General features: G+C 36.9%; 1 protein-coding gene across 1 annotated transcript; it reads right to left on the bottom strand.

Moving 5' to 3' along the window:
• Positions 1-8,986: 8,986 nt before the first annotated feature.
• Positions 8,987-9,974, bottom strand: LOC100664682 (olfactory receptor 6M1-like). The gene has a single exon (XM_003418209.3). It carries the CDS (start codon positions 9,932-9,934, stop codon positions 8,987-8,989), a length of 948 nt encoding a protein of 315 aa, XP_003418257.1. The 5' UTR covers positions 9,935-9,974.
• Positions 9,975-27,931: the final 17,957 nt, after the last annotated feature.

Below are 27,931 nucleotides of genomic sequence, written 5' to 3'. Positions count from 1 at the left end.
TGTTGGGAGTTTTTTGATTACCTTTTCAATCTCTTTTTTTGTTGTGGGTCTATTTAGTTGTTTTACTTCTGATTGTGTTTGTTTAGGTAGGTAGTGTGTTTCTAGGAATTCATCCATTTCTTCTAGGTTTGCAAATTTGTTAGAGTACAATTTTTTGTAATAATCTGATATGATTCTTTTAATTTCAGTTGGGTCTGCTTTGATGTGGCTCATTTCGTTTCTTATTCGGGTTATTTGTTCCTTTCCTGTATTTCTTTAGTCAGTCTAGCCAATGCTTTATCAATTTTGTTAATTTTCTTAAAGAACCAGCTTTTGGCTTTGTTAACTCTTTCAATTGTTTTTCTGTTCTCTAATTCATTTAGTTCAGCTCTAATTTTTATTATTTGTTTTCTTCTGATGCCTGATGGATTCTTTTGTTGCTCGCTTTCTATTTGTCCAAGTTGTAGGGATAGTTCTCTGATTTGGGCTCTTTCTTCTCTATGTATGTGTGCATTTATCAATATAAATTGGCCTCTGTGCACTGCTTTTGCTGTGTTCCAGAGGGTTTGATAGGAAGTGTTTTCATTCTCGTTGCATTCTAGGAATTTCCTTATTCCCTCCTTAATGTCGTCTATAACCCAGTCTTTTTTGAACAGGGTATTGTTCAGTTTCTAAATATTTGATTTCTTTCCCTGATTTTTCTGTTATTGATTTCCACTTTTATGGCCTTGTGGTCTGAGAAGATGCTTTGTAATATTTCGATGTTTTGGATTCTGCAAAGGTTGTTTTATGACCTAATATGTGGTCTATTCTAGAGAATGTTCCATGTGCGCTAGAAAAAAAAGTATACTTTGCAGCTGTTGGGTGGAGTGTTCTTAATAAGTCTATGAGGTCAAGTTGGTTCATTGTAGCAATTAGGTCTTCCGTGTCTCTATTGAGCTTCTTACTGGAAGTCCTGTCCTTCTCTGAAAGTGGTGTGTTGAAGTCTCCTACTATAATTGTGGAGGTGTCTATCTCACTTTTCAGTTCTGTTAAAGTTTCTTTTATGTATCTTGCAGCCCTGTCCTTGGGTGCATAAATATTTAATATGGTTATATCTTCCTGGTCAATTGTCCCTTTAATCATTATGTAGTGTCCTTCTTTATCCTTTGTGGTGGATTTAACTTTAAAGTCTCTTTTGTCAGAAATTAATATTACTACTCCTGTTCTTTTTTTGATTGTTGTTTGCTTGATATATTTTTTCCATCCTTTGAGTTTTAGTTTGTTTGTGTCTCTAAGTCTAAGATGTGTCTCTTGTCGGCAGTGTATAGACAGATCGTGTTTCTTTATCCAGTCTGAGACTCTCTGTCTCTTTACTGGTGCTTTTAATCCATTTACATTCAGTGTAATTATAGATAAGAATGTGTTTAGTGCTGTCATTTTGATGACTTTTTGTGCGTGTTGTTGACAACTTCACTTTTCCACTTACTTTTTTGTGCTGAGGCGTTTTTCTTTGTAAATTGTGTGTTCCTCATTTTCATAGTATTTGACTTTATGTTTGCTGAGTCGTTATGTTTTTCTTGGTTTCTATTTTGAGTTATGGAATTGTTATACTTCTTTGTGGTTACCTTAATATTTACCCCTATTTTCCTAAGTAAAAACCTAACTTGTATTGTCCTATATTGCCCTGTTTTCCTCTCCATCTGGCAGTTCTATGCCTCCTGTATTTAGCCCCCCCTTTTTTTTTTATTGTGATCTTTTACATATTGACTTCAATGATTCCCTGTTTTGAGCATTGTTTTCTTTTTAAAATTAATCTTAATTTGTTTTTGTAATTTCCCTATTTGAGTTGATATCAGGATGTTCTGTCCCAGGTCTGATATCTCTGCATATTCAACAGAGCCCTCACTGACCCACAACAGGGAACTGAGGGCTGAAGCTCCCCCCAGACCACCTAGCCTCCTGCCTTAGGGGTCTAAGGAGGGTGACACCTACCAATCTGTAGAGGTACTTGCATTGGGGGCCTAAGGTACAACTGCAGAGCCCACCCACCAAGGTGCTTTAGGAATAGAGACACACCTACCTCACTGACACTTGGGGGAAGCCTGTTAGCATCCTGCCCCCCCCGGAGTGTGAACCCCAGCTGCTACTAGAATCTGGTGCACACAACTATCACCACTACTTCTCAAGGTGGATAGGTGACAGTGTGCATCACACACTTGATGACCCAAAATCAAATTCTACTCAAGAATAGTGAATGGACTCAGGCATATATATCTGGCAACAGCCCAAACCAGCTGGTAATAGGTCATAAGTGACTCAAGGGCTACAACAATCAAGACAGTGCAATCTAGTAGCCCATCTACGTATACTGAAAGAAAACAAAACAAGATAAGACTCAGTGAGCAAATATAGAATAAATCACTACAATATCTTAGTGATGGCTTGGAGACAGCAGTCGATATCAAACCACATAAAGAAGCAGACCATGACGGCTTCTACAACCCCCCAAACTAAAGAATCAAAATCTTTCCCAAATGAAGATACAATCCTGGAATTACCAGATACAGAGTATAAAAAACTAATTTACAGAATGCTTCAAGACATCAGGGAAGACCTCAGAAATGAAATAAGGCAAGCTACAGAAAAAGCCAAGGAACACACTGATAAAGCAGTTGAAGAACTAAAAAAGATTATTCAAGAACATAGTGGAAAAATTAATAAGTTGCAAGAATCCATAGAGAGACAGCATTCAGAAATCCAAAAGATTAACAATAAAATTACAGAATTAGACAATGCAATAGGAAGTCAGAGGAGCAGACTCGAGCAATTAGAATGCAGAGTGGGAAATCTGGAGGACCAGGGAATTAACACCAATATAGCTGAAAAAAAAATCAGATAAAAGAATTAAAAAAAATGAAGAAACCCTAAGAATCATGTGGGACTCTATCAAGAAGGATAACTTGCATGTGATTGGAGTCCCAGAACAGGGACGGATAACAGAAAACACAGACAGAATAGTTGAAGATCTGTTGGCAGAAAACTTCCCTGACATCATGAAAGACGAAAGGATATCTATCCAAGACGCTCATCGAACCCCATTTAAGATTGATCCAAAAAGAAAAACACCAAGGCATATTATCATCAAACTTGCCAAAACCAAAGATAAAAAGAAAATTTTAAAAGCAGCCAGGGATAAAAGAAAGGTCTCCTACAAGGGAAAATCAATAAGTTCAGACTACTCAGCAGAAACCATGCAGTCAAGAAGGCAATGGGATGACATATACAGAACACTGAAGGAGAAAAACTGCCAGCCAAGGATCATATATCCAGCAGAACTCTCTCTGAAATATGAAGGCAAAATTAAGATATTTACAGATAAACACAAGCTTAGAGAATTTGCAAAAACCAAACCAAAGCTACAAGAAATACTAAAGGAAATTGGTCAGAAAACCAATAATATCAGATACCAGCACAACAGAGGGTCACAGAACAGAACATCCTGATATCAACTCAAATAGGGAAATCACAAAAACAAATTAAGATTAATTAAAAAAAAAAGTTCAAAACAGGGAATCATTGAAGTCAATATGTAAAAGATCACAATAACCAAAAAGAGGGCCTAAATACAGGTGGCATAGAACTGCCATATGGAGAGGGATACAAGGCAATATAAGACAATACAAGTTAGGTTTTTACTTAGAAAAATAGGGGTAAATATTAAGGTAAAGAGGTATAACACAAAGAGGTATAACAACTCCATAACTCAAAATAAAAACGAAGAAAAACGTAATGACTCAGCAAACATAAAGTCAAATACTATGAAAATGAGGAACACACAATTTACAAAGAAAAACGTCTCAGCACAAAAAAGTAAGTGGAAAAATGAAATTGTCAACAACACACATAAAAAGGCATCAAAATGGCAACACTAAACACATACTTATCTATAATTACACTGAATATATGTGGAATAAACGCACCAATAAAGAGACAGAGAGTCTCAGACTGGATAAAGAAACATGGTCTGTCTATATGCTGCCTACAAGAGACACACCTTAGAGTTAGAGACACAAACAAACTAAAACTCAAAGGATGGAAAAAATATATCAAGCAAACAATAAGCAAAAAAGCGCAGGAGTAGCAATATTAATTTCTGATAAAAGATACTTTAAAGTTAAATCCACCACAAAGCATAAAGAAGGACACTATATAATGATAAAAGGGACAATTGACCAGGAAGATATAACAATATTAAATATTTATGCACCCAATGACAAGGCTGCTAGATGCATAAAACAAACTTTAACAGAACTGAAAAGTGAGATAGACACCTCCACAATTATAGTAGAAGACTTCAACACACCACTTTCAGAGAAGGACAGGACTTCCAGTAAGAAGCTCAATAGAGACACGGAAGACCTAATTACTACAATGAACCAACTTGACCTCATTGACTTATACAGAACTCTCCACCCAACTGCTGCAAAGTATACTTTTTTTTCTAGCGCACATGGAACATTCTCTAGAATAGACCACATATTAGGTCATAAAACAAACCTTTGCAGAATCCAAAACATCGAAATATTACAAAGCATCCTCTCACACCACAAGGCCATAAAAGTGGAAATCAATAACAGAAAAATCAGGGAAAAGAAATCAAATACTTGGAAACTGAACGATACCCTGTTCAAAAAAGACTGGGTTATAGAAGACATTAAGGAGGGAATAAAGAAATTCATAGAATGCAACGAGAATGAAAATACTTCCTATCAAAACCTCTGGGACACAGCAAAAGCAGTGCTCAGAGGCCAATTTATATCAATAAATGCACACATACAAAAAGGAGAAAGAGCCAAAATCAGAGAACTATCCCTACAACTTGAACAAATAGAAAGTGAGCAACAAAAGAATCCATCAGGCACCAGAAGAAAACAAATAATAAAAATTAGAGCTGAACTAAATGAATTAGAGAACAGAAAAACAACTGAAAGAGTTAACAAAGCCAAAAGTTGGTTCTTTGAAAAAATTAACAAAATTGATAAACCATTGGCCAGACTGACTAAAGAAATACAGCAAAGGAAACAAATAACCCGAATAAGAAACGAGATGGGCCACATCACAACAGACCCAACTGAAATTAAAAGAATCGTATCATATTATCACGAAAAATTGTACTCTAACAAATTTGCAAACCTAGAAGAAATGGATGAATTCCTGGAAAAACACTACCTACCTAAAATAACACAATAAGAAGTAGAACAACTAAATAGACCCAGAACAAAAAAAGAGATTGAAACGGTAATCAAAAAACTCCCAACAAAAAAAAGCCCTGGCCCAGATGGCTTTTCTGCAGAGTTCTACCAAATTTTCAGAGAAGAGTTAACACCGCTACTACTAAAGATATTTCAAAGCATAGAAAATGACGGAATACTACCTAACTCATTCTATGAAGCCACCATTTCCCTGATACCAAAACCGGGTAAAAAAAAAAAAAAAGACATTACAAAAAAAGAAAATTACGGACGTATATCCCTCATGAACATAGAGGCAAAAATCCTCAACAAAATTCTAGCCGATAGAATTCAACAACATATCAAAAAAATAAGCCACCATGACCAAGTGGGATTTATACCAGGTATGCAAGGCTGGTTTAATATTAGAAAAACCGTTAATGTAATACACCATATAAATAAAACAAAAGACAAAACCACATGACCTTATCAATTGATGCAGAAAACGCATTTGACAAAGTCCAACACCCATTTATGATAAAAACTCTCACCAAAATAGGATTTGAAGGAAAATTCCCCAACATAATAAAGGGCATCTATACAAAGCCAACAGCTAACATCACTCTAAATGGAGAGAGCCTGAAAGCATTTCCCTTAAGAATGGGAACCAGATAAGGATGCCCTTTATCACCGCTCTTATTCAACATTGTGCTAGAGGTCCTAGCCAAAGCAATTAGGCTAGACAAAGAAATAAAGTGCATCCGGATTGGCAAGGAGGAAGTAAAATTATCTCTATTTGCAGATGACATGATCTTATACACAGAAAACCCTAAGGAATCCTCCAGAAAACTACTGAAACTAAGAGAAGAGTTTGGCAGAGTCTCAGGTTACAAGATAAACATACAAATATCACTTGGATTCCTCTATATCAACAAAAGAACATCAAAGAGGGAATCGCCAAATCAATACCATTCACAGTAGCCCCCAAGAAGATAAAATACTCAGGAATAAATCTTACCAAAGATGTGAAAGACCTATACAAAGAAAACTACAAAGTACTACTATAAGAAACTAAAAAGGACCTACTTAAGTGGGAAAACATACCTTGCTCATGGATAGGAAGACTTAACATAGTAAAAATGTCTATTCTACCAAAAGCCATCTGTACATACAATGCACTTCTGATCCAAATTCCAATGTCATTTTTTAATGTGATGGAGAAACAAATCAGCACCTTCATATGGAAGGGAAAGAAGCCTCGGATAAGCAAAGCATTACTGAAAAAGAAGAAGAAAGTGGGAGGCCTTACTCTACCTGATTTCAGAACCTATTATACAGCCACAGTAGTCAAAACAGCCTGGTACTGGTACAACAACAGGCACGTAGACCAATGGAACAGAATTGAGAACCCAGACATAGATCCATCCACGTATGAGCAGCTGATATTTCACAAAGGACCAGTGTCAATTAATTGGGGAAAAGATAGCCTTTTTAACAAATGGTGCTGGCATAACTGGATATCCATTTGCAAAAAAATGAAACAGGACCCATACCTCACACCATGCACAAAAACTAACTCCAAGTGAATCAAAGACCTAAACATAAAGACTAAAACGATAAAGATCATGGAAGAAAAAATAAGGACAACCTTAGGAGCCCTAATACAAGACAGAAACAGAATACAAAACATTACCAAAAATGATGAAGAGAAACCAGATAACTGGGAGCTCCTAAAAATCAAACACCTATGCTCATCTAAAGACTTCACCAAAAGAGTAAAAAGACCACCTACAGACTGGGAAAGAATTTTCAGCTATGACATCTCTGACCAGTGCCTGATCTCTAAAATCTATATGATTCTGTCAAAACTCAACCACAAAAAGACAAACAACCCAATCAAGAAGTGGGCAAAGGATATGAACATGCACTTCACTAAAGAAGATATTCAGGCAGCTAACAGATACATGAGAAAATGCTCTTGATCATTAGCCATTAGAGAAATGCAAATTAAAACTACTATGAGATTCCATCTCCAACAAGGCTGGCATTAATCCAAAAATCACAAAACAAGAAATGTTGGAGAGGCTGCGGAGAGATTGGAACTCTTATACACTGCTGGTGGGAATGTAAAATGGTACAACCACTTTGGAAATCTATCTGGCGTTATCTTAAACAGTTAGAAATAGAACTACCATACAACCCAGAAATCCCACTCCTCGGAATATACCCTAGAGAAATAAGAGCTTTCACACAAACAGATACATGCACACCCATGTTTATTGCAGCTCTGTTTATAATAGCAAAAAGATGGAAGCAACCAAGGTGACCATCAACAGAGGAATGGTTAAATAAATTGTGGTATATTCACACTATGGAATAGTACACATCGATAAAGAACAGTGATGAATCTGTGAAACATTTCATAACATGATGGACCTGGAAGGCATTATGCTGAGTGAAATTAGTCAGAGGCAAAAGGGCAAATATTGTATAAGACCACTATTATAAGATCTTGAGAAATAGTATAAACTGAGATGAACACATACTCTTGTGGTTACAAGCGGGGGAGGGAGGGAGGGTGGGAGAGGGTTTTTTACTGATTAGTTAGTAGATAAGAACTACTTTAGATGAAGGAAGGAGAATACTCCATACATGGAAGGTCAGCTCAACTGGACTGGACCAAAAGCAAAGAAGTTTCCAGGATAAACTGAATGCTTCAAAGGTCAGCGGAGCAAGGGCGGAGGTTTGGGGACCATGGTTTAAGGGGACTTCTAAGTCAATTGGCAAAATAATTCTAATATTAAAACATTCCGCATCCCACTTTGAAATGTGGCAGTTGGGGTCTTAAATGCTAACAAGCGGCCATCTAAGATGCATCAGTTGGTCTCAACCCACCTGGATCAAAGGAGAATGAAGAACACCAAGGTCACACGATAAGTTTGAGCCCAAGAGACAGAAAGGGCCACATGAACCAGAGACTTACATCATCCTGAGACCAGAAGAACTAGTTGGTGCCTGACCACAACCAATGACTGCCCTGACAGGGAGCACAACAGAGAACCCCTGAGGGAGCAGGAGAACAGTGGGATGCAGACCCCAAATTCTCACAAAAAGACCATACTTAATGGTCTGACTGAGACTAGAGGAATCCCGGCGGCCATGGTCCCCAAACCTTCTGTTGGACCAGGACAGGAACCATTCCTGAAGACAACTCATCAGACATGGAAGGCACTGGACAGTGGGTAGGAGAGAGATGCTGATGAAGAGTGAGCTGTTTGTATCAGGTGGACACTTGAGACTGTGTTGACACCTCCTGTCTGGAGGGGAGATGGGAGGGTAGAGAGGGTTGGAAGCTGGCAAAATTGTCATGAAAGGAGAGACTGGAAGGGCTGACTCATTAGGGGGAGAGAAAGTGGGAGTATGGAGTAAGGTGTATATAAACTTATATGTGACAGACTGACTTGATTTGTAAACGTTCACTTGAAGCTGAATAAAAATTAAAAAAAAAAAAAAAGAAATTATTAGAACCAGGCTTAAGATTCAGGATTTCTGACTTCCATGCTTTTCCATTAATCCATGTGTGAGGCAATCCAAGAACAGAGCTCAGAACATGTTCTCTTTATGGCTGAATTGCCTCCTCTGGTTCTTGACTACGAGACTTTGCCTCTGATGTGGCACCAACCCTACTTATACCTTCTTGCATACCTTATTTATTTTCTGATTTTCAAACATGCCTTTCTCCACACTGAGTCAAAAAGTTGAAAATAATCATTCTGAGAAAATTTCAAAATGTTTCAAGTTCTTTTGTGCAATGAGGATCTGAGTCTGCTGATTGCTTCTCTCAAGACTTCCTTTACCTTTTGATTTCTCAAGCTGTAAATGAAGGGATTCAGAAGAGGGGTCACCATTGTGGTAAGGACAGCAGTTGCCTTGTCAACATCCAGCAGATGGCTCTGGCTGGGCCTGACATACATGAAGATGTTGCTTCCATAGGCAATGGAGACAACGGTGATGTGAGAAGCACAGGTGGAAAAGGCCTTTTGCTGTCCTTGGGCTGAGGGAATGCGTAAGATGGTAGAAATGATGTAGGTGTAGGACACAGTGGTGAAGACCAGTGATGTCAGGAGGACGAGGGAAGATAAGAGGAAATTTATCATCTCAATGAAATGAGTATCAATACAGGCCACCTGTAGCAGAGGGCCAATGTCACAGAAGAAGTGATGAATTTCGTTATAGCAGAAAGGTAACCTGGACAGCACAATAATCGGACACAGCACTGACAGAAAGGCTCCCACCCAGCAGCCCAGAACCAGCAGGAGGCAGACTCTACTGTTCATGATGATGGTGTAGCGCAGGGGGTTACAGATGGCCACATAGCGGTCAAAGGACATGACAGCCAAGAGGATGAACTCCACTGTCCCCAAGAAGAAATAGAAGTATGTTTGAGTGATGCAGCCAGCAAGGGATATGGTTTTTCTCTCTTCTAAGAGACAAGCTAGCAACTTTGGGGCAGTGGTAGTTGTGAACAGAATGTCCAAAAATGACAAATTACTGAGGAAGAAGTACATTGGGGTTTGGAGGCGATTATCAGCCCATATTAGGGAAATGATGACCGTATTTCCTGTTAGAGTAAGCATATAAGTAAACAAGAGAACCACAAATAGGGAAATTTGAAGTTTCTGAAGTACAGGGAAAGTGGTCAGGGTAAATTCGGTCACTGTGGTCTGATTTTGCACATTCATTGCATGCAATGGTTAGTATGTCTCTGAAAAAAATTATAAAATATAAAGGGATGAAAATCAACCTAGGTAAGTTTTAACTGTCAACATCTGTGATAAGGGTAAAGTAGAAAACGCTTTGTATAGGAGTCAAGAGTGTTCCAGTCCTGTCTCTGGCCCTAATAAATGTAGGACCTTGGAAAAATTGCATTACTTCTTCAAATCTCACTATTTGCATACTTAAAATGTTTGGTTGAATGAAATTATCTCCATGCTCTCCATCAAGTTTTTACGGTTTTATTCTCTTTTAAGAAAGCCCCTGCCCCTGCTCTACTATTTTCCCAGCTGCTCTGTGCTTAAGAAGAGAGGTAGATTTAATCGGGAATCTAGTCTTTAGATCTAGAAAATGGAGACAGGGATATTAATAAAAGTTAGTTATTTTCCTCGGTTATTTTAACTTTTAGGCTATCTTTCATATTAAAGTGCAGACACTATGAGTACTGGCCAGGACACTGTCAAAACGGATATTTGTCTCTATCTACTTCTGTCATTGGTACGATGTGCAAAGTATCAATGTCACGTCTTGTTGGACAACAAGTAATTCTCCTGATCTCCATAAGGTCATGTAGTTTTTCTTTTCAATAATGATATAAACTTTTTGATGTCTACACTGTTAGAGAAAAATTGATCCATGATATACTGTTCATAATTTGCATAAGCGATTTTACGTATCTGTGAAAAAACGTCTTTTAGAATGGTCAGTGTGTTTATTCTGTGTTCTTCATAAATGTCTATGGCAACATCTAGGAGAATAAGCAACCCAACTGATTATTACAGGTTCTCTGAAATGGATCTCTTGTACTTTATATTCTTTTCGTTTAGATAGGAAGTTAGTTTTTAAAACCATAGCCATTTGTCGTTGAGTCAATTCTGAGTCATGGTGACCCCATGTGTGTAGAGTAGAACTATGCTCCAAGCAGCTTTCATGGCTGCAATATTTTCAAAGCAGATCACGAGGCTTTTCTTCTGAGGTGCTTGTGGTTGGGTTCTAACTGCCAAATTTTCGTTAATAACTGAGAACTTTACAATTTGTGCCACCCAGGGGATCCTGGTCATTTTCAGTAATGCAAAAAAAAAAGGAGTATGAAACACATGCAGGTAGATGGTATTTAAATTTTCATTAATAACTGAGAACTTTACAATTTGTGCCACCCAGGGGATCCTGGTCATTTTTAGTAATGCAAAAAAAAAAAAAAAAAATGGAGTATGAAACACATGCAGGTAGATGGTATTTAACACACTCACCTTTATCTCTGAATACTGCTTAACTTTGCTGACATCTGTACTGCATGTCCGTATAGTTCAATTGAAGCTCTGTCTTTTGCTATATTATTTTGTGTCTAATTTTTTAGTGTCAAGTTAAAATGACCAGTTTCCAAACTCTGAACTCGATGCTTTCTTGGCTTGCACCCCACCTGGTTCCTATTTAAAGGAGGTCATTTTCTTCAGGCCCTCTACCTGGGAAATGTAACTCCCAGCAGCTGTTTTATTTATTTATTTTTTATTGCCTTGATACTTTTTCTGACAAGATTTGTATCTGAAAATTTGGCTGTGACCTTTTCTGGTCCCTGTAGTTTCCTTTTTTATTTCTATTCGTTACTCATTTATCCCACAAATCAAGTCATCCTTACTCTTGTTTTAATAAGAATATTTTTGTCTCTATTGTCTTTGTTCTGAATAAATACTGTTTTCTTGAAGAATTATTTGACATTTCTAGGTTGTTGATAAGTAATGTCTTTTACAAATTCGTTGTGGTTTCTGTCCATTTGAGTCATTTTCAAAGGCATTCAGAGCTGAATAACTTGAGTTGCACTTGACTTTGGTAGTAGAGCTCTGTTTACTTCCTTGTAAATCCTGGGTCTGTTTCTACTTCTGTAAAAGATGGGTGTTGATCATGTCCATGTTTCTTTCCAGTTTAAATATTTCTTTTGTTTACCACCAGGGCAGTCACCTTATCTATTTAATCCCCCACTCTTTGAACACAAAAGGTGCTTATTTATTTACTGGTAAATAAATGAATCAGAATTGAGAGAGCTCCCCCTTTAAGCATGGCTTCGTAGCTACCTCAAGATTAAGCAATAGAGGCCCTGTAACCTGCATTTTCATATATCAAATACAGATATCTATCATAACTTGTATTTAGTTTTTCTTGATGTCTTTCAATTTTTCTTTAGTTGTTGAAAGGGATATTTGTATTTGTCTCTACCCACTTCTATCATTGGTACTATGTGCTAAGTATTAACGTAATGTCTAGTTGGACATAAGTCACCCCTAGAAAATTGCATAAAATTGTAGTTCTGAATAATTGATTACTACAATATGAATGCTGGGCATGGGGAAGGGACCCAAACACCAGAACATGTAGTATGTATCAGATCTTTCGGGGTTGAGAGGTAGGAGGGTCACAAGAGGACTGGAGGAAAAATACTAGGATAGAAAGAGATCAGTTCACAAAAGCAAGGTACTTTATTTGATATCCCCTGATAAACTTCTAAATTACTACAAGATAGGCTGGTTATCTTCTTTTAAAGGACTTAATTATCAATATAAGGTCTTGATACCAGAGGAACTCTTTCCAGCATAAATATTCTAATGTTTTCTCCTCCTTTCTTACCCCCTCATATTCCCAGATTTTTTTTTTTTTTTGCTTGATTAAAAAAACAAAACAAAACAAAATTCCAAAGTGTTCATTACTGCATAAAAAGACATAACCATATCTGGGTGGATAAGTTTTAAGGTTATTGAGACATAATGTAAAACTAGAACACCTTACTAGAGAAGTAGAAGCACTTTAACATTCCCTTTCACTTCCCCTTCTCCCTTTATCGCTAACATCACTGAGGACTGATAAGTATCTTCAGGAGAATAGTGTGGATCCCATACAGCTGCCTCTCATCTACCACATTGTTCCTTCTATTTGTCTGGTCAACTGTTTTACAACATTTTTATAGACTTCTTGCCTAAATAGTCTTTTATGGCCCTGACAGAACCTTGATTCTCTTCTGATATTGTGAAAGGTAGACAACTTGGGAGTTTTAACAAGAAAAACCTGAGATGGTTGGACAACAAATTGAGTGGCCATGGTTGTCATATGGATTATATAACCAATGGAAAATGGCATTGAGAGCTTCATATTCTGCTGTACTTTAGGACATATCCTGCTGTATTTTAGGACAAATATACTCCTTTGAGAAGACCTTAAGATGTACCTCCTGTGAAGAATCTTAAGTTTGTGATAATGAAAAGAAGAAAAAAGAAAATTAAATAACCCTGGCTGTTCTAGATTATCCCAGGGCCCTCAGGAGCTCTCATGTCCAGAGGAAAAATTTTAAATCTTCATAATCTGTAGATAACAATTCAATTATAAACTAGCCAAATTAAGGCTTTTCGTTTTTTGGTGGAGCCCTGGTGGCATAATGGTTAAAAGCTTGGCCACTAACTAAAAGGTTAGGAGTTTGAACCCACTAGCTGCTCCTTGGAAATCCTAGGGGGCAGATCTACTCTGTGGTATAGGGTTGCTACGAGTTGGAATCGGCTTGATGGCATAAGTTTTTTCTTTTTTTTCAGGTTTTTTGTATTTTTCCTCAATACCAATTCTGTGGATCCCTAGAAAACTGCACATTTCAAGATTCAAGATTTAGTCAGGAAAATGGGGCCTAATGGGAAAAGGATAGCAAATTTTAGAATCAGGAAACCTGCTCTGTATTTCTGGTTTGGCCACTTGTAGCTCTGTGATCTTTCATGAGATTCTTAAGCTCCCTAAGTCTTATCTTTGTTATCTATAAAATGGTGTAGTTATACTTCAAGGTCCAAGACAGTGATTTATACCTACCTGGTGCTCAACAAATATTTGTTAAGAACATGGGGAAGGATGAACAGAAATGGAATAAGATACAGGAGGGAGGTTAGTGATAATTAGAGATCTTTGCTGCTATATCATGTAGCTATCAGTAAACTGTCAGAAAGTTTAATTGTAACTGAAGTACATTAAAAACATTCAATTATACAGTTACGGTAAAGTTATAACACTTTGCATCTGCCCTCACTAAAATTTTTGACAGAACAAGAATTTCACATTAATTTATGAAATATACATGAAAATAGAACAGGCTGTTTAAAATCTAAATATGGATAATTACATAAAAATATACTTACATCATACTGATTTGCAAAATAATAGGTGTTTTCTTCATACAGATGTGTTAAGAAACTCAAAATTTGGTTGTCATCTAGTGTTCTTTAGATTCTTTTATTGCTACAGCTTTGAATTTTATATAAACCTCTCTCAGTGTTACTCTGACACCCTTTCCCAAGTGATCTTAACCCCCCGTTCAAAAACACAGCAAATGTTTATTTAGTTTTTGCCTAAGAACTCTATCCTTTTTCCCTTGATTGGAAAACTGTCTTTTTGTAAGCTCTGATTACATCTTCTAGTTCTTTCTGTTAGTGCCCTAGAAAGAGTCAAAGTTTAGAATTATCTGAAGAATAAGTCCAAGTGCTATGTTATCTTTTAACCTTTTATCTTATATATTCAGTGTATTTCAACTGAATATTCCTCTGAGTGTCAAATAATATACATTTTGACCAAGGGTGGCAGAATGGTTAGATTTGGTGATAAATCAGGAAGTCAGATACAACTGAATTAAGCCCAGGTCTTCTGACTTCTACTTTAGATCTTTGGTAAAAAAGACTGAAAGTTTACCAACTCTCAGATTTTTTCTCAATTATAGGAATGTAATTTTCTATCTAGTTGGTGAATTTCTATTTCTTCTGTAGACCCATCAAGAAAATGGGAGTTTTTCAAATTCCTAGAACCTTAGGTTAGAAGAGAGCTTAACGGGCGTATGAGCCAATCTGGTCCTAACAAATTTTCCAATGTTTCCAACAAGTTGTTGTACAGTGATGTTAAACTCACTATTTCTTGAGGCCTCTCATTTTCACTCTTACAACCTTGATTGTTAGAAAAAATTCCTATTCACATTGACTTAAAACATCTCTCTAAACTTTCATCATCTTGCTGAGGTACTACTGTTCAGTTGACAGGCATATGGTGACTCAAATTTGGATACCTGATTTCCATTCTCCAGAAAATCTTACCTTTCTTATATTAAAGTGATTACACTTGGATGAACTGCTATATTTAATGATTTTTTGTTTGTTTGCCTTTAGAGATTTGATTTAGAATGGCTCTTGGGACTGTGGCCAAAAAAAAAAAAAAAAAGACAATTATTATTATTGCAATCAAAGTATGTTAAAACTGAAGCAACTAATCAGAGTTACAAAGTTAAGGACTCCTGGGAGACTCTCACGGGCGTTCTATTTTACTTACTTAAAGAAAAACTTAGAGAACTGCCCCAGGGAACTGGAAACTTAGAAAACTTTTTGTTTGTTTCCTGAAATGTTGGTAACTTATTGCAATCAGTTTTAAACTGCTTTTTAATCTGAGAATCTTTGCACACAGACACATATATATGTTTATATTTTGAAACCCATTTTATTAAGGTATGATTTATATACAATAAGCAATTTTAATTGCATAATTTGTTGAGTTTTGACAAATGTATACGGCTGTGTGTCCACTACCACTACCACAACAGTGGTTTACAATATTTGCATTACCTTAAAAAGTTTCCTTGTGCCCTGTGCAGTAAATGCTCTCTCCTCTCCACTCCAGGCCCTGAAACCACTCATGTGTTTTTTGTTGTTATAGCTTTATATTTTCTAGAATTTCGTATAAATGGACTGTTAAAGCATGCAGCCTTTTATGTCTGGCTTTTTAAATTTAATCTGATGCCTTTGAGACTCCTCTAAATGATTCATGTATCAGTAGTTTCTTTGTATTCCTGGGTATTATATATTGTATTAATATACCATAGTTGGTTTATCCATTCATCAGTTGATAGACACTTGAATTGTTATCAATTTTTGGCTATTGTGAATAAATCTGTCAACATTCGATTACATGTTTTTATGTGAATATTTGTTTTCCTTTCTCTTGGGTAATTTTCTGTCACTGAGACTGCTGTGTTGTAAATATATGTTTAACTATGTAAGAAATTGTCAAACTGTTTCTGAAAGTGCTTGTACTAATTTTTCATTCCTGCCAGCAATGTATGAAAATTACTGTAGCTCCACATCCTTGTCAACACTTGGTATTGTCAGTCTTTTTAGCCATCTCATAGATGTAGAGTGGAATCATCTGATTTTGTCTTTAGTTTGCATTTCTGTAACGTTTAATGGGGTTGAGGATTTTTTTCACTATTTATTTTCTGTTTATATATCTTTTTTAATGAAGTATCTATTGAAATATTTTGACCATTATTATTTTTATTTCAGGCTGTCTTCTTATTGTTTATTTATAAAAGTTTTTTTTTTCTATTGGATACCAGTCATTTATCAGATATTTTGCAAATGTGTTCTCCCCATCTATAACTTCCTTGCCTTTTAATTTTGTGAACAATCTCTTAGAAATGACTCAATTGAAAAGTGCTGTTGTTTGATTATATTGATGATATAATGTTGATATCTCAATTTGAAGATCAAGCTATGACCGAATTACAAATGCTGGTTAGTCATATGATTAGGGTGTGACTGACTAATTTGGCTGAAGTGCAGAACCCAGCAAAAACAGTAATATCCTTAAGAATTGCTTGGGCTGGAGCCATTAGAGATATTCTTCAAATGACTATTAAATAAATAATTGTTTCTGCCAGCTCCAAAATGAAAAAAAGAGGCAGAAAGAATGATGGTTTGTTTGGTTTCTGAAGAAGTCACATATAATACTTGAGAATTATAACCAAGTTATCAGGAAAAAAGCTGAATTTGAATGGAGCTTTAAACAGATTATATTGTAACTTCAAAGAGCTATTTGATTTCCTTGGCACTGAAGAATCCTGATGCTCGAATGTATTAGAAGTGGTAGCAGTGCACAATCATGGTCACTAATGCTTTTCAAAAGCCCATGACTATCACCTGGAGATATGACTTCAATTTGGACTAGAAAATTATCTCAGGCTGCATTCAGGATAGGTGGTTTTGCTCTGGTGGCACAGTGGTTAAGAGCTTAGCTGCTGACCAAAGGGTTGGCATTTCAAATCCATCGGCTGCTACTTGGAAACCCTATGGGACAGTTCTACTGGGTCTTATAGAATGGCTATGAGTCGGAATCGACTCATTGGCAATGGGTTTGGTTTAGTTTTTTTTTGTCTTTAGTTGAAATTGCTTACTGGCTGTAAGTAAATTTTCTATTATAGAGATAACTAAATTATTTTGAGACCTGTTATGGATTTTGTCAGAACAACATACCATTATTAAATCAAATGGGAATGGTATATTCCAGAACATACAATATGGGGGGTTACTTGGGAATATCCACTGAATACAAGAACAGGTGGTTGCTGTCCCCTTTGGCCCTACAGTAGATAGCCGTGATGAGTTACCTGACTCCATAGATGAACGTGACCTCCCTATGATAAGTTATCAGAAACAGCATGGCTTACAGATGGCAGCTCAAGGATGGCAGACTAATATTCTCTGTAAGGCAGTTACATTGCAATTGGTTGATGGATGCATTTTGGAGAACAAAAAGTTAAATAGGCTTAATGGACAGAACTAAGAGCGGCATTCTCTATGACATCAGAGGAACTAGATAATGAAAAATTATGATACAGTATGGATTTACAACAATTTGTGGGAACTAGGTAATGGATTGGTAATATGGTCCAGAAAATGGGCCTTAGATGACAGGAAGATAAAAGAAACCACAGTGTGGGGTTTCAACATTTGGAAAAGCCCATGTACATACATAGAGAAAATAAAAATGGAGTATTTTAGTACTCATCAAAGGGAATTAAAAAAAAAAAAACCCACAAAACACTGTCTGAATTAAAGTAGAATCAGCAAGTAGGTATCTTTGTTTGCTCTTGTATTTTTATTGTGCAAGTTTACAAGTCAAGTCAAGTTTACAAGTCAAGTCAGTCTCTCATACAAAACTATATACGCCTTGCTATATACTCCTAGTTGTTCTCCCCCTAGTAAGACATCACACTCCTTCCCTCCATCCTATACTTCTGCATCCATTCAGCCAGCTTCTGTCCCCCTCTGCCTTCTCATCTCCCCTTCCGATAGGAGCTTCGCTCATAGTCTCATGTGTCCACTTGAGACAAGAAGCTCAGTCCTCACAAGTATAATTTTCTACCTTATAGTCCAGTCCAATTCTTGCCTGAGGAGTTGGCTTTGGGAATGGTTCCAGTCTTGGGCTGACAGAAGGTCTGGGGACTATGACCTCCGGGGTCTCTCTAGTCTCAGTCAGGCCATTAAGTCTGGACTCGAGAATTTGAGGTCTGTATTTCAGTACTCTCCTGCTCCATCAGGGATTCTCTGTTGTGTTTTCTGTCAGGGCAGTCATTGGTTATAGCAAGGCACCATCTAGTTCTTCTGGTCTCAGGCTGATGTTGTCTCTGATTTATGTGGCCCTTTCTGTCTCTTGGGGTCATAAATACCTTGTGTCTTTGGTGTTCTTCATTCTCCTTTGCTCCATGTGGGTTGAGACCAATTGATGCATCTTAGATGGCTGCTGGCTAGCTTTTAAGACCCCAGACACCACTCACTACAGTGGGATGCAGGATGTTTTCTTAATAGCTTTTATTGTGCCAATTGATCTAAATGTCTCCTGAAACCATTGTCCCCAAACTCCTGCCCCTGCTTTTCTGGACTTCAAAGCATTCGGTTTATTCAGGAAACTTCTTTGCTTTTGGTTTAGTCCAGTTGTGCTGACCTCTCCTGTATTGTGTGTTGTCTTTCCCTTCACCTAAAGTAGTTCTTGTCTACTATCTAATTAGTGAATACACCTCTCTCTCTCTCCCTCCCCTCTCTTGTAATCATCAAAGAATATTTTCTTCTCTGTTTAAACTATTTCTTGAGTTCTTATAATAGTAGTCTCATACAATATTTGTCCTTTTGCAACTGACTAATTTCAATCAGCATAGTGCCTTCCAGATTCCTCCATGTTATGAAATGTTTCACAGATTCATCCTTGTTCTTTATTGGTGTGTAGTATTCCATTGTGTGAATACACCATAATTTATTCATCCATTCATCTGTTGATTGCACCTTGGTTGCTTCCATCTTTTCGCTATTGTAAACAGTGCTGCAATGAACATGGGTGTGCATGTATCTGTTCATGTAAAGGCTCTTATTTCTCTAGGATATAGTCCAAGGAGTAGGATTGCTGGATTGTATGGTAGTTCTATTTCTAGTTTTAAAATGAAGCCCCAAACCGATTTCCAAAGTGCCTGTACCATTTTATATTCCCACCAGCAGTGAGGACCTCTCTCCACAACCTCTCCAACATTTATTTTGTGTTTTTTGGATTAATGCCAGCCTTGTTTGACTGAGATGGAATCTCACTGTAGTTCTGATTTGCATTTCTCTAATGGTTAATGATCATGAGCGTTTCCTCATGTATGTTAGCTACCTGAATGCCTTCTTTAGTGAAGTGTCTGTTCATATCCTTTGCCCATTTTTTAATGGGGTAATTTGTCTTTTTGTTGTTGAGGTTTTTCAGTATCATATAGACTTTAGAGATCAGATGCTGATTGGAAATGTCATAGCTAAAAAATTTTTCCCATTCTGTAGGTAATCTTTTTACTCTTTGGGTGAAGTCTTTGGATGAGCATAGGTGTTTGATTTTTAGGAGCTCCCAGTTATCTAGTTTCTCTTCTGGTGTTTGTGCATTGTTAGTAATATTTTGTGTACTGTTCATGCTATGTATTAGGGTTCCCAGCATTGTTCCTATTTTTTCTTCCATGATCTTTATCATTTTAGATTTTATATTTAGGTCTTTGATCCATTTTGAGTTAGTTTTTGTGCATGGTGTTAGGTATGGGTCTTATTTCTTTTTTTTGCAGATGGCTATCCAGTTATGCCAGCACCATTTGTTAAAGAGACTGTCTTTTCCCCCATTTAACTGACTTTGGGCCTTTGACAAGTATCAGCTGCTCATATGTGAATGGATTTATGTCTGTATTCTCAATTCTGTTCCATTGGTCTGTGTATCTATTGTTGTACCAGTACCAGGCTGTTTTGACTACTGTGGCGGTATAATACGTTCTAAAATTAGGTAGTGTAAGGCCTCCAAGTTCGTTCTTCTTTTTCAGTAATGCTTTACTTAACCGGGGCCTCTTTCCCTTCCATATGAAACTGGTGATTTGTTTCTCTCATTAAAAAATTTCATTGGAATTTGGACCGGAATTGCATTATAACTGTAGATTGCTTTGGAAGAGTAGACGTTTTTATATTGTTGAACCTTCCTATCCATGAGCAAGGTATGTTTTTGCACTTCTGTAAGTCTCTTTTGGTTTCTTACAGTAGTGTCTTGTAGTTTTCTTTGTGTAGGTCTTTTGCATCTCTGGTTAGATTTATTCCTAAGTATTTTATCTTCTTGGGGGCTATTGTAAACGGTATTAATTTGGTGATTTCTTCTTTGATGTGCTTTTTGTTGGTGTAGAGGAATCCAACTTATTTTTGTATGTTTAACTTGTATCCTGATACTCTGCTGAACTCTTCTATTACTTTCAACAGTTTTCTTGAGGATTCTTTAGTGTTTTCTGTGTATAAGATCGTGTCATCTGCAAATAGAGATACTTTTACTTCTTCCTTGCCAATCTGGATATCTTTTATTTCTCTGTCTAGCCTAATTGCTCTGGCTAGAATCTCCAGCACAATGTTGAATAAAAGTGATGATAAAGGACGTCCTTGCCTGGCTCCCATTCTTGAGGAGAATGCTTTCAGACTCTCTCCATTTAGGATGACGTCAGCTATTGGCTTTGTATAAATGCCCTTTATTATGTTGAGGAATTTTCCTTCTATTCCTATTTTGCTGACAATTTTTATCATGAATGGGGTTTGGACTTTGTCAAATGCATTTTCTGCATCATTTGTTAAGATCATGTGGTCCTTGCCTTTTGTTTTATTTATATGATGGATTACGTTGGTTGTTTTTCTAATGTTGAACCATCCGTGCATGCCTGGTTTGAATCCCACTTGGTCATGGTGAATTATTTTTTTGAGTTGTTGAATTCTATTGGCTAGAATTTGGCTGAGGGTTTTTTCATCTAAGTTAATGAGGGATATAAGTCTGTAATTTCCTTTTTTGTGGTGCCTTTACCTCATTTTGGTATCAGGGATATGCTGGTTTCATAGAATGAATTTGGAAGCCTTCCAACCTTTTTTATTCTCTGAAATACCTTTAGTAGTAGTGGTGTTAACTTTTCTCTGAATGTTTGGTAGAACTCTGCAGTGAAGCTGTCTGGGCCAGGGCTTTTTTTTTTTTGTTGGAAGTTTTTAAATTACTTTTTCAATCTCTTGTTTTGTTATAGGTTTTTTTTTTTAGTTGTTCTACCTCTGTTTGTGTTAGTTTAGGTAGGTAGTATGTTTCTAGGAATTCATCCATTTCTTCTAGATTTTCAAATTTGTTAGAATACAATTTTTAATAGTAATCTGATATGATTCTTTTAATTTCAGCTGGGCCTGTTGTTATATCACCCATCTCATTTCTTATTCAGGTTATTTGCTTCCTCTCCTGTTTTTCTTTTGTCAGTTTGGCCCATGATTTATCAATTTTGTTAATTTTTTCAGAGAACCAGCTTTTGGTCTTGTTAACTCTTTTGATTGTTTTTCTGTTCTCTATTTCATTTAATTCTGCTCTAATTTTTATTATTTGCTTTCTTTTGGTGCCTGAGAGTTTCTTTTGTTACTCTCTTTCTATTCGTTCAAGTTGTAGGGATAGTTCTTTGATTTTGGCCCTTTTTTCTTTTTGTGTATGTACCTTTATTGAAATAAATTGACCTCTGAGCACTGCTTTCGCTGTGTCCCAAAGGCTCTGATAGGAAGTGTTTTCATTCTTATTGGATTTTATGAATTTCTTTTTTCTATCCTTATTTTCTTATAACCAAGTTATTTTGAATGGGGTATTCTTCAGTTTCCAAGTGTTTGGTTTCTTTTCCCTGTTTTTTCTTTTATTGGTATCTACTTTATGGCCTTATGGTCAGAGAAGATGCTTTGTAATATTCAAAGTTATGGGTTCTGTTAAGTCTTGCTTTATGGCCTAATATGTGTCTATTCTAGAGAACGTTCCATGTGCACTGAAATAGAAAGTATACCTGGCTACTGTTGGGTGGAGTGTTCTGTATATGTCTATGAGGTCAAATTGGGTGATTGTGGCATTTAGATCTTCTGCATCCTTATTGAGCTTCTTTCTGGATGTCCTGTCCTTCACTGAAAGTGGTGTGTTGAGGTTTCCTACTACTATTTTGGAGCTGTCTACCTCACTTTTCAATGCTGTTAGAGTTTGTTTTATGTATCTTGAAGCCCTATCACTGGGTACATACATATTTAATATTGTTATATCCTCCTGGTATATTGTCCCTTTAATGATTATATAGTGTCCTTCCTTATCCCTTGTGGTGGATTTAACTTTAAAATCTATTTTTTCAAAATTAATATTGCCATTCCTGCTCTTTTTTGATTGTTGTTTGCTTAATATATTTTTTCCATCCTTTGAGTTTTAGTTTGTATGTTTAAGTGTAGGGTATGTCTCTTATAGGCAGCATATAGACAGATCGTGTTTTTTTTTTTTTTTTTTTTTTTTATCTATTCTGTTACTCTCTGTCTCTTTATTGGTGCATTTAGTCCATTTACATTCAGCATAATTATGGATAGGTATGAGTTTAGTGCTGTCATTTTGATGTCGTTTTTTCTGTGTTGTTGACAGTTTCTTTTTCACACTTAATTATTTTGTGCTGAGTAATTATGTTTATATATTATCTTTTCCTCTTATTCATTATTGGTGGTTGATTTTGTTTTTGCTGAGGCTTTATTTTTTTCTTGTATTTTATTTTGATGAGTAGGATTGTTAGTTTCCTTTGTGTTTACCTTAATATTTACCCCTATTTTTCTAAGTTTAAACCTACCTTTTACTTCTTTATATCACCTTGTCTTCCTCTCCATATGAAAGATCTATGACTACATTTTTTATTCCCTCTTTATTGTTTTAATGTTGTCATATTTTACATAATGACATCACTGTTTCTGTGTTTTGAGTGTTTTTTAAATCTTGATTTATTTTTGTGATTTCCCTATCTGGGTTGACATCTGATTTCTCTGTCCTGTGTTCTAGTCTTGGGTTGATATCTGCTATTATTGTTTTTCTTACCAGAGAACTCCCTTTAGGATTTCTTTAGTTTTGGTTTGTTTGTTTGTTTTACAAATTCCCTATACTTCTGTTTATCTAGGAATGTCCTGATTTTGCCTTCATATTTGAGAGACAGTTTTGCTGGATATGTGATTCTTGGGTGGCCTTTTTTTTTTTTTTCTTCAATGCTTTATATAAGTCATCCCATTGCCTTCTTGCCTATGTGGTTTCTTCCGAGTAGTCCGAGCTTATTCTTATTTTATTTATCCCTAGCCACTCTTAAAATTCTCTTTATTTTTGGTTTTGGGAAGATTGATTATAATTTATCTTGGTCACTTTCTTTTGAGATCTACCTTCTGTGGAGTTCAATGAGCATCTTGGTTAGGATCTTCTCATCTTTCACGATATCAGGCAAGTTTTCTGCCAATAAATATTCAATAATTCTCTCTGTGTTTTCTTTTATTCCTCCTTGTTTTGTTATTCCAATCACTTGCAGGTTATTTCTCTTGATAGAGTCCCCATGATTCTTAGGGTTTCTTCATCTTTTAAAATTCATTTATCTGATTTTTCTTCAAATATATTGGTGCCAAGTGTTTTATCTTCAGTCTCACTAATTCTCCCTTCCATTTCATTAGTTGTGCTCCTCTGACTTTCTATTCAGTTGTCTAATTCTGTAGTTTTATTGTTAATGTTCAGAATTTTTTATTGCTGTCTATGGATTCTTACAGCCTATTAACATTTTTCATTGTGTTCTTGAATACCTTTTTAATTTCTTTAACTGCTTTATCTGTGTGTTCCTTGGCTTGTTCTGCATTTTGCCAGACATTTTTCCTGATGCCTTGAAGAGTTCTGTATATTAATCTTTTGTATTCTACATCTGGTAATTCCAGGAAGATACCTTCATCCGGAAGATTCTTTGTTTTGAGAGCTTGTTGAAGCAATCATGGTCTGCTTCTTTATGTGATTTGATATTGACTGTTGACTCTGAGCCATCTATCAGTTATTGTATCAGCTTATTTTATGTTTGCTTACTGTATCGTAGCTTTTTGCTTTGTTTTATTTTGATACACTCAAATAGGCTGCTTGAGTGAGCTTGCTTGATTATTTTAGCCTTTGAAGCTCTAATGTCCTGTTACCAGATGGCTAGAGCTATTATTAGGTATATGAGCCTAGGAGTCCATTCACTTTTCTTGTATGGATTCAGCTCAGGTGTCCAGGTATTTGGTTATCAAGTGTGTGGTACAGGCTTTGTCCTACAGTCTTAGAGGGGTAGGGGTGATTGGTGTAGGCATAGGTATCTGTTTTCAGCAGGGGGTCATGCTGTGAACAAGGCAGGGGCTGACAATTGTCCCCTGAGTGTCTGTGAGCAAAGTGCATCCATGTTCCCTACAGTGCACAGGTGGGTGGGTTCTGCAGCCAGACCATGGGTACCCAATGCTTTTGGTTGTAAGAACTGGGAGGTACCACTTATCCTTGGACCCCTGTCGTGGGTGGCTGGGTGACATGGGTGGAGCCACCAGTCCTCAGGCCTCTGATGTGGGTAGGTGAGGACTCTGTTTAATAGGCAAGGTGGTGTCAAACATCAAAAATGCACCTCTCTCCCTGCGCAGCTGAGACAGTTGAAGTCTGCCAACAAGAACTTATTCTTCTGAAATGGGCCCACAGAGGTCCATGCAGGCGTAAAAGCTCTTCAAAGTCTGTGGACCATTTGTGACTGGACAGAAGCATCTTCTGTCCTGAGTTCATCAGCTTAGTGGAGCTGGCAGATTATCTTTCCCCCAGTTGTGAATTTATTCCTTCTCCAAGGCCAGAAGAATGGCTCAGGGTGCACAGTAGGATGTGTCTTAGGCCCAGGGAAATCAACAGCCACTGATGTCAGCTTGCAGACTGGTGGTATGGTAAAATAAACGCAACTACTTAGCTTTTTCCAAGAGCTGCATTGTTCTCAGTTTCTGGAGGTGTGAGTAGGCTGTGCACCTCACTGTCTTTCTCTGAGGAAACCACTTCTGGAACTCTACCTCCAGCCCCACCATGCTAGCTCCAGGGGATCATGTCTGAGGGTTCCCACTGAGTAAGGTCCGGCAACTCCTTGCTGCTTCTGAACTGTCTTTCCCTCCCCCTGCCACTCAGTCCACTTTCTAGCTTTGCCTTTGATGTTCAGGGCTCCTAGCTTGTCATATATAATCATTTTGCTTGTCTTTTTGGGTGTTTGTTTTAAGAAGGATCACTGGAAGTGTCTGACTACTCTGCCATCTTGGCCACACCTCCTCCTGTTTGCTCTTTTGAAGTGGACTTTGGAAATGGATACTGAGGATGAGCAATCATAGAGGCATTAAAGCAGTACAAAGACGGGTAGGAAACATGGTATTTCATTGCTTTCCTCATAATCTTGAAATGTAGCTAAAAATTGCCCTGTTTGCCAACTGGAACATAGAGACTAAAAGCAGCTCTGAGCCATCTTCAAAGAGGATATGGGCTGTTCCTTAGTTGGCATATGGATTGCATTAGCTAGTTACTTACCCTCCAGGTGGATATTGACAAGTCTTTACTGGGAGAGAAGCTCATTCTGAATATGGATTTGCATACCTGGAAACTGAAGGGAATGTCTCTAATACTATTACAGTCCTAGAACAGAAAAAAGATTTCAATTTGAAACCCTTGTTTATTTACCATCTGATCAAGGAACCTGTTTTACTGTATGTGTAACAATGAGCAAACACACCAAGTCCAATGAATTTATCTCATACCTTGCCATAAACAAAGGAATGGACTAATTGAAAATTGGAATGGACATTTGAGACATCTTACTAAATTGGGGGGTAATAAGAGATTGGAGGAATCATTTGCAGAATTGAGTGAATGTGCTTAAGGGGGGTGGTTTGCCATTGGATACATTGTAGAGATGATATGGAAGAGGGGTTGTGAAGTGACACAATAAATTACATAAACTTTTTTTCTAATTCTACAAATATTTCCTTTTCTTTTCCTGATCCTGTAGTACAAGGACTTGAATTACACTTACGAGTTCCAAAGGAAGAATCAATTGCTTAACATAACACCATATCCTAACAGAATTTTGGGATGGTTTATTCCTTCTCCTCACCTGTCTAGGCTTGGATTAATGATATCTCTATTTTTTCTACCCAGTGGACATTTCTATAAGCATGTACTTATCTAATTCTCTCCTTCTGACTAGGACTGGATGAAGAATCATACTGGCCAGAATTCTATTACTGCTACCTCTGTGGGTCATTCCACTTGCTGAATATAGCAGTCACACCCCAGGGAGAAGGATGTGGGTAAACTTTAAGAGTAAATAGCAAAGAGAAAGAAGAAGTGAATCCTGATGAAAAAAAAAAATTTTTTTTTTTTGATGGAAAAGGAGTCTATAAACGGATAACACAAAAAAGAAAGACATACTACCTTGATACCGAATGAGAGGCTGAGAGCAAGAGAATGATTATCTTTGCTATATTCACAGATGCCCATAAAAACAAAGCCTGGTGAAAACTACTTCTGTTTTTGAAACTAAAGGTCCAGGTCAGTTTAAGAAACATTCAATATGAAGTCATCTACGTAATGCTTTTGGATAACACTAATTGCATCTTGTAGATAAACATTTGGAATAATTCTAACATTGCTTTGCATTTTGAGAGGTAATGTGTATACAGTTGCCTCTTGAGTGCTCACAAACGACATTGTTGAAAACAAAGTCAGAGACCACTGCACAACTGTTAACCTAGGTTGTGATCTGTTGAGAAAGGTGCCCATATAAAATAGACGCAAAATATCTGCTACGCTTGTCATAGTACCTTAACACCTATAAATCATAATTTTGTGGATGGATGGTGATAACCAAGGTAAAGAATGTTTGACAGAAATCAACATTCACTAGTGGCACTTATGTAGAGCTTTTTGGCATACTCAAACTAAGGTCTATTTGTGGGCAGCTTTTAGCCATACAACATAGTCTTCAAGAACTCAACACCTTTTGGTCAAAAATGTGTACTCAAGCAAAAATTAGCACTGAGGTGATGGATAAACTAACATTTGGTGAAATGCTCTAAAAGAGGCTTGACTGAAATTGGCACAAGCCTATTAAAAACTGAATCTGTCTTTGATGAAAAGAGATATACTGAGGAAAAAGACTTTTGGGTCCAAACTGGCCATCAGAAGGCCAATTGTTATTTCAGGAAGATGGTGAAGAATGGCAAGTAGGTTGAACAGACAACTTGGTTTTAGAAAAATAGATGAACTGTAAAGACAGACAACATGCTAGGGGGCAAAGATGGGAAAGATTGTATGTGCACACTGACCCAATGGTGCTATTGCATATGCGCCTCCAGATAGAAGTGGAGGTAGCTCAAAGAAAATACCTGCAATCTTTGCAGGTATTGCAGATGGAATGAACTTATTGGTAGTTTGTGGTCTTCGTATTCTGTGGGAATCTATAAATGGAAAAAATAATTTGCGTGGGTGATCTCTAACTTCCCAGACTCCATGCATATACAAAAAGCACACTTACCCATTAGTGCAAATTAAGAAGCATGCAATCTGAAATTACCTATGGAATGCATTTGGGTGACACTAATTTTACATTGTAGAATAGGAATTGGAGGCCTATTAACCTTGACAAGGATATTACCAATTAGAAGAATATGTTCATTGCTTGAAATTCAGGTCAGTTGTGAAATCACTCTTTCCAGTATGAAAGAGGACATATATCAATGCTCATAAGAGACTTGGAGTCCAGAATTAACTGTGAGTTG

Source organism: Loxodonta africana, chromosome 15 (assembly GCF_030014295.1).
Source record: "Loxodonta africana isolate mLoxAfr1 chromosome 15, mLoxAfr1.hap2, whole genome shotgun sequence".
Lineage (NCBI taxonomy): Eukaryota > Metazoa > Chordata > Mammalia > Proboscidea > Elephantidae > Loxodonta > Loxodonta africana.
The sequence above is the reverse complement of the archived record's forward strand: the minus strand, read 5'-3'. Positions and strand labels throughout refer to the sequence as shown.

Bases quoted from the DNA above. Each gene is read 5' to 3' on its own strand.
- LOC100664682 (XM_003418209.3), bottom strand. From the start codon at position 9,934: ATGAATGTGCAAAATCAGACCACAGTGACCGAATTTACCCTGACCACT.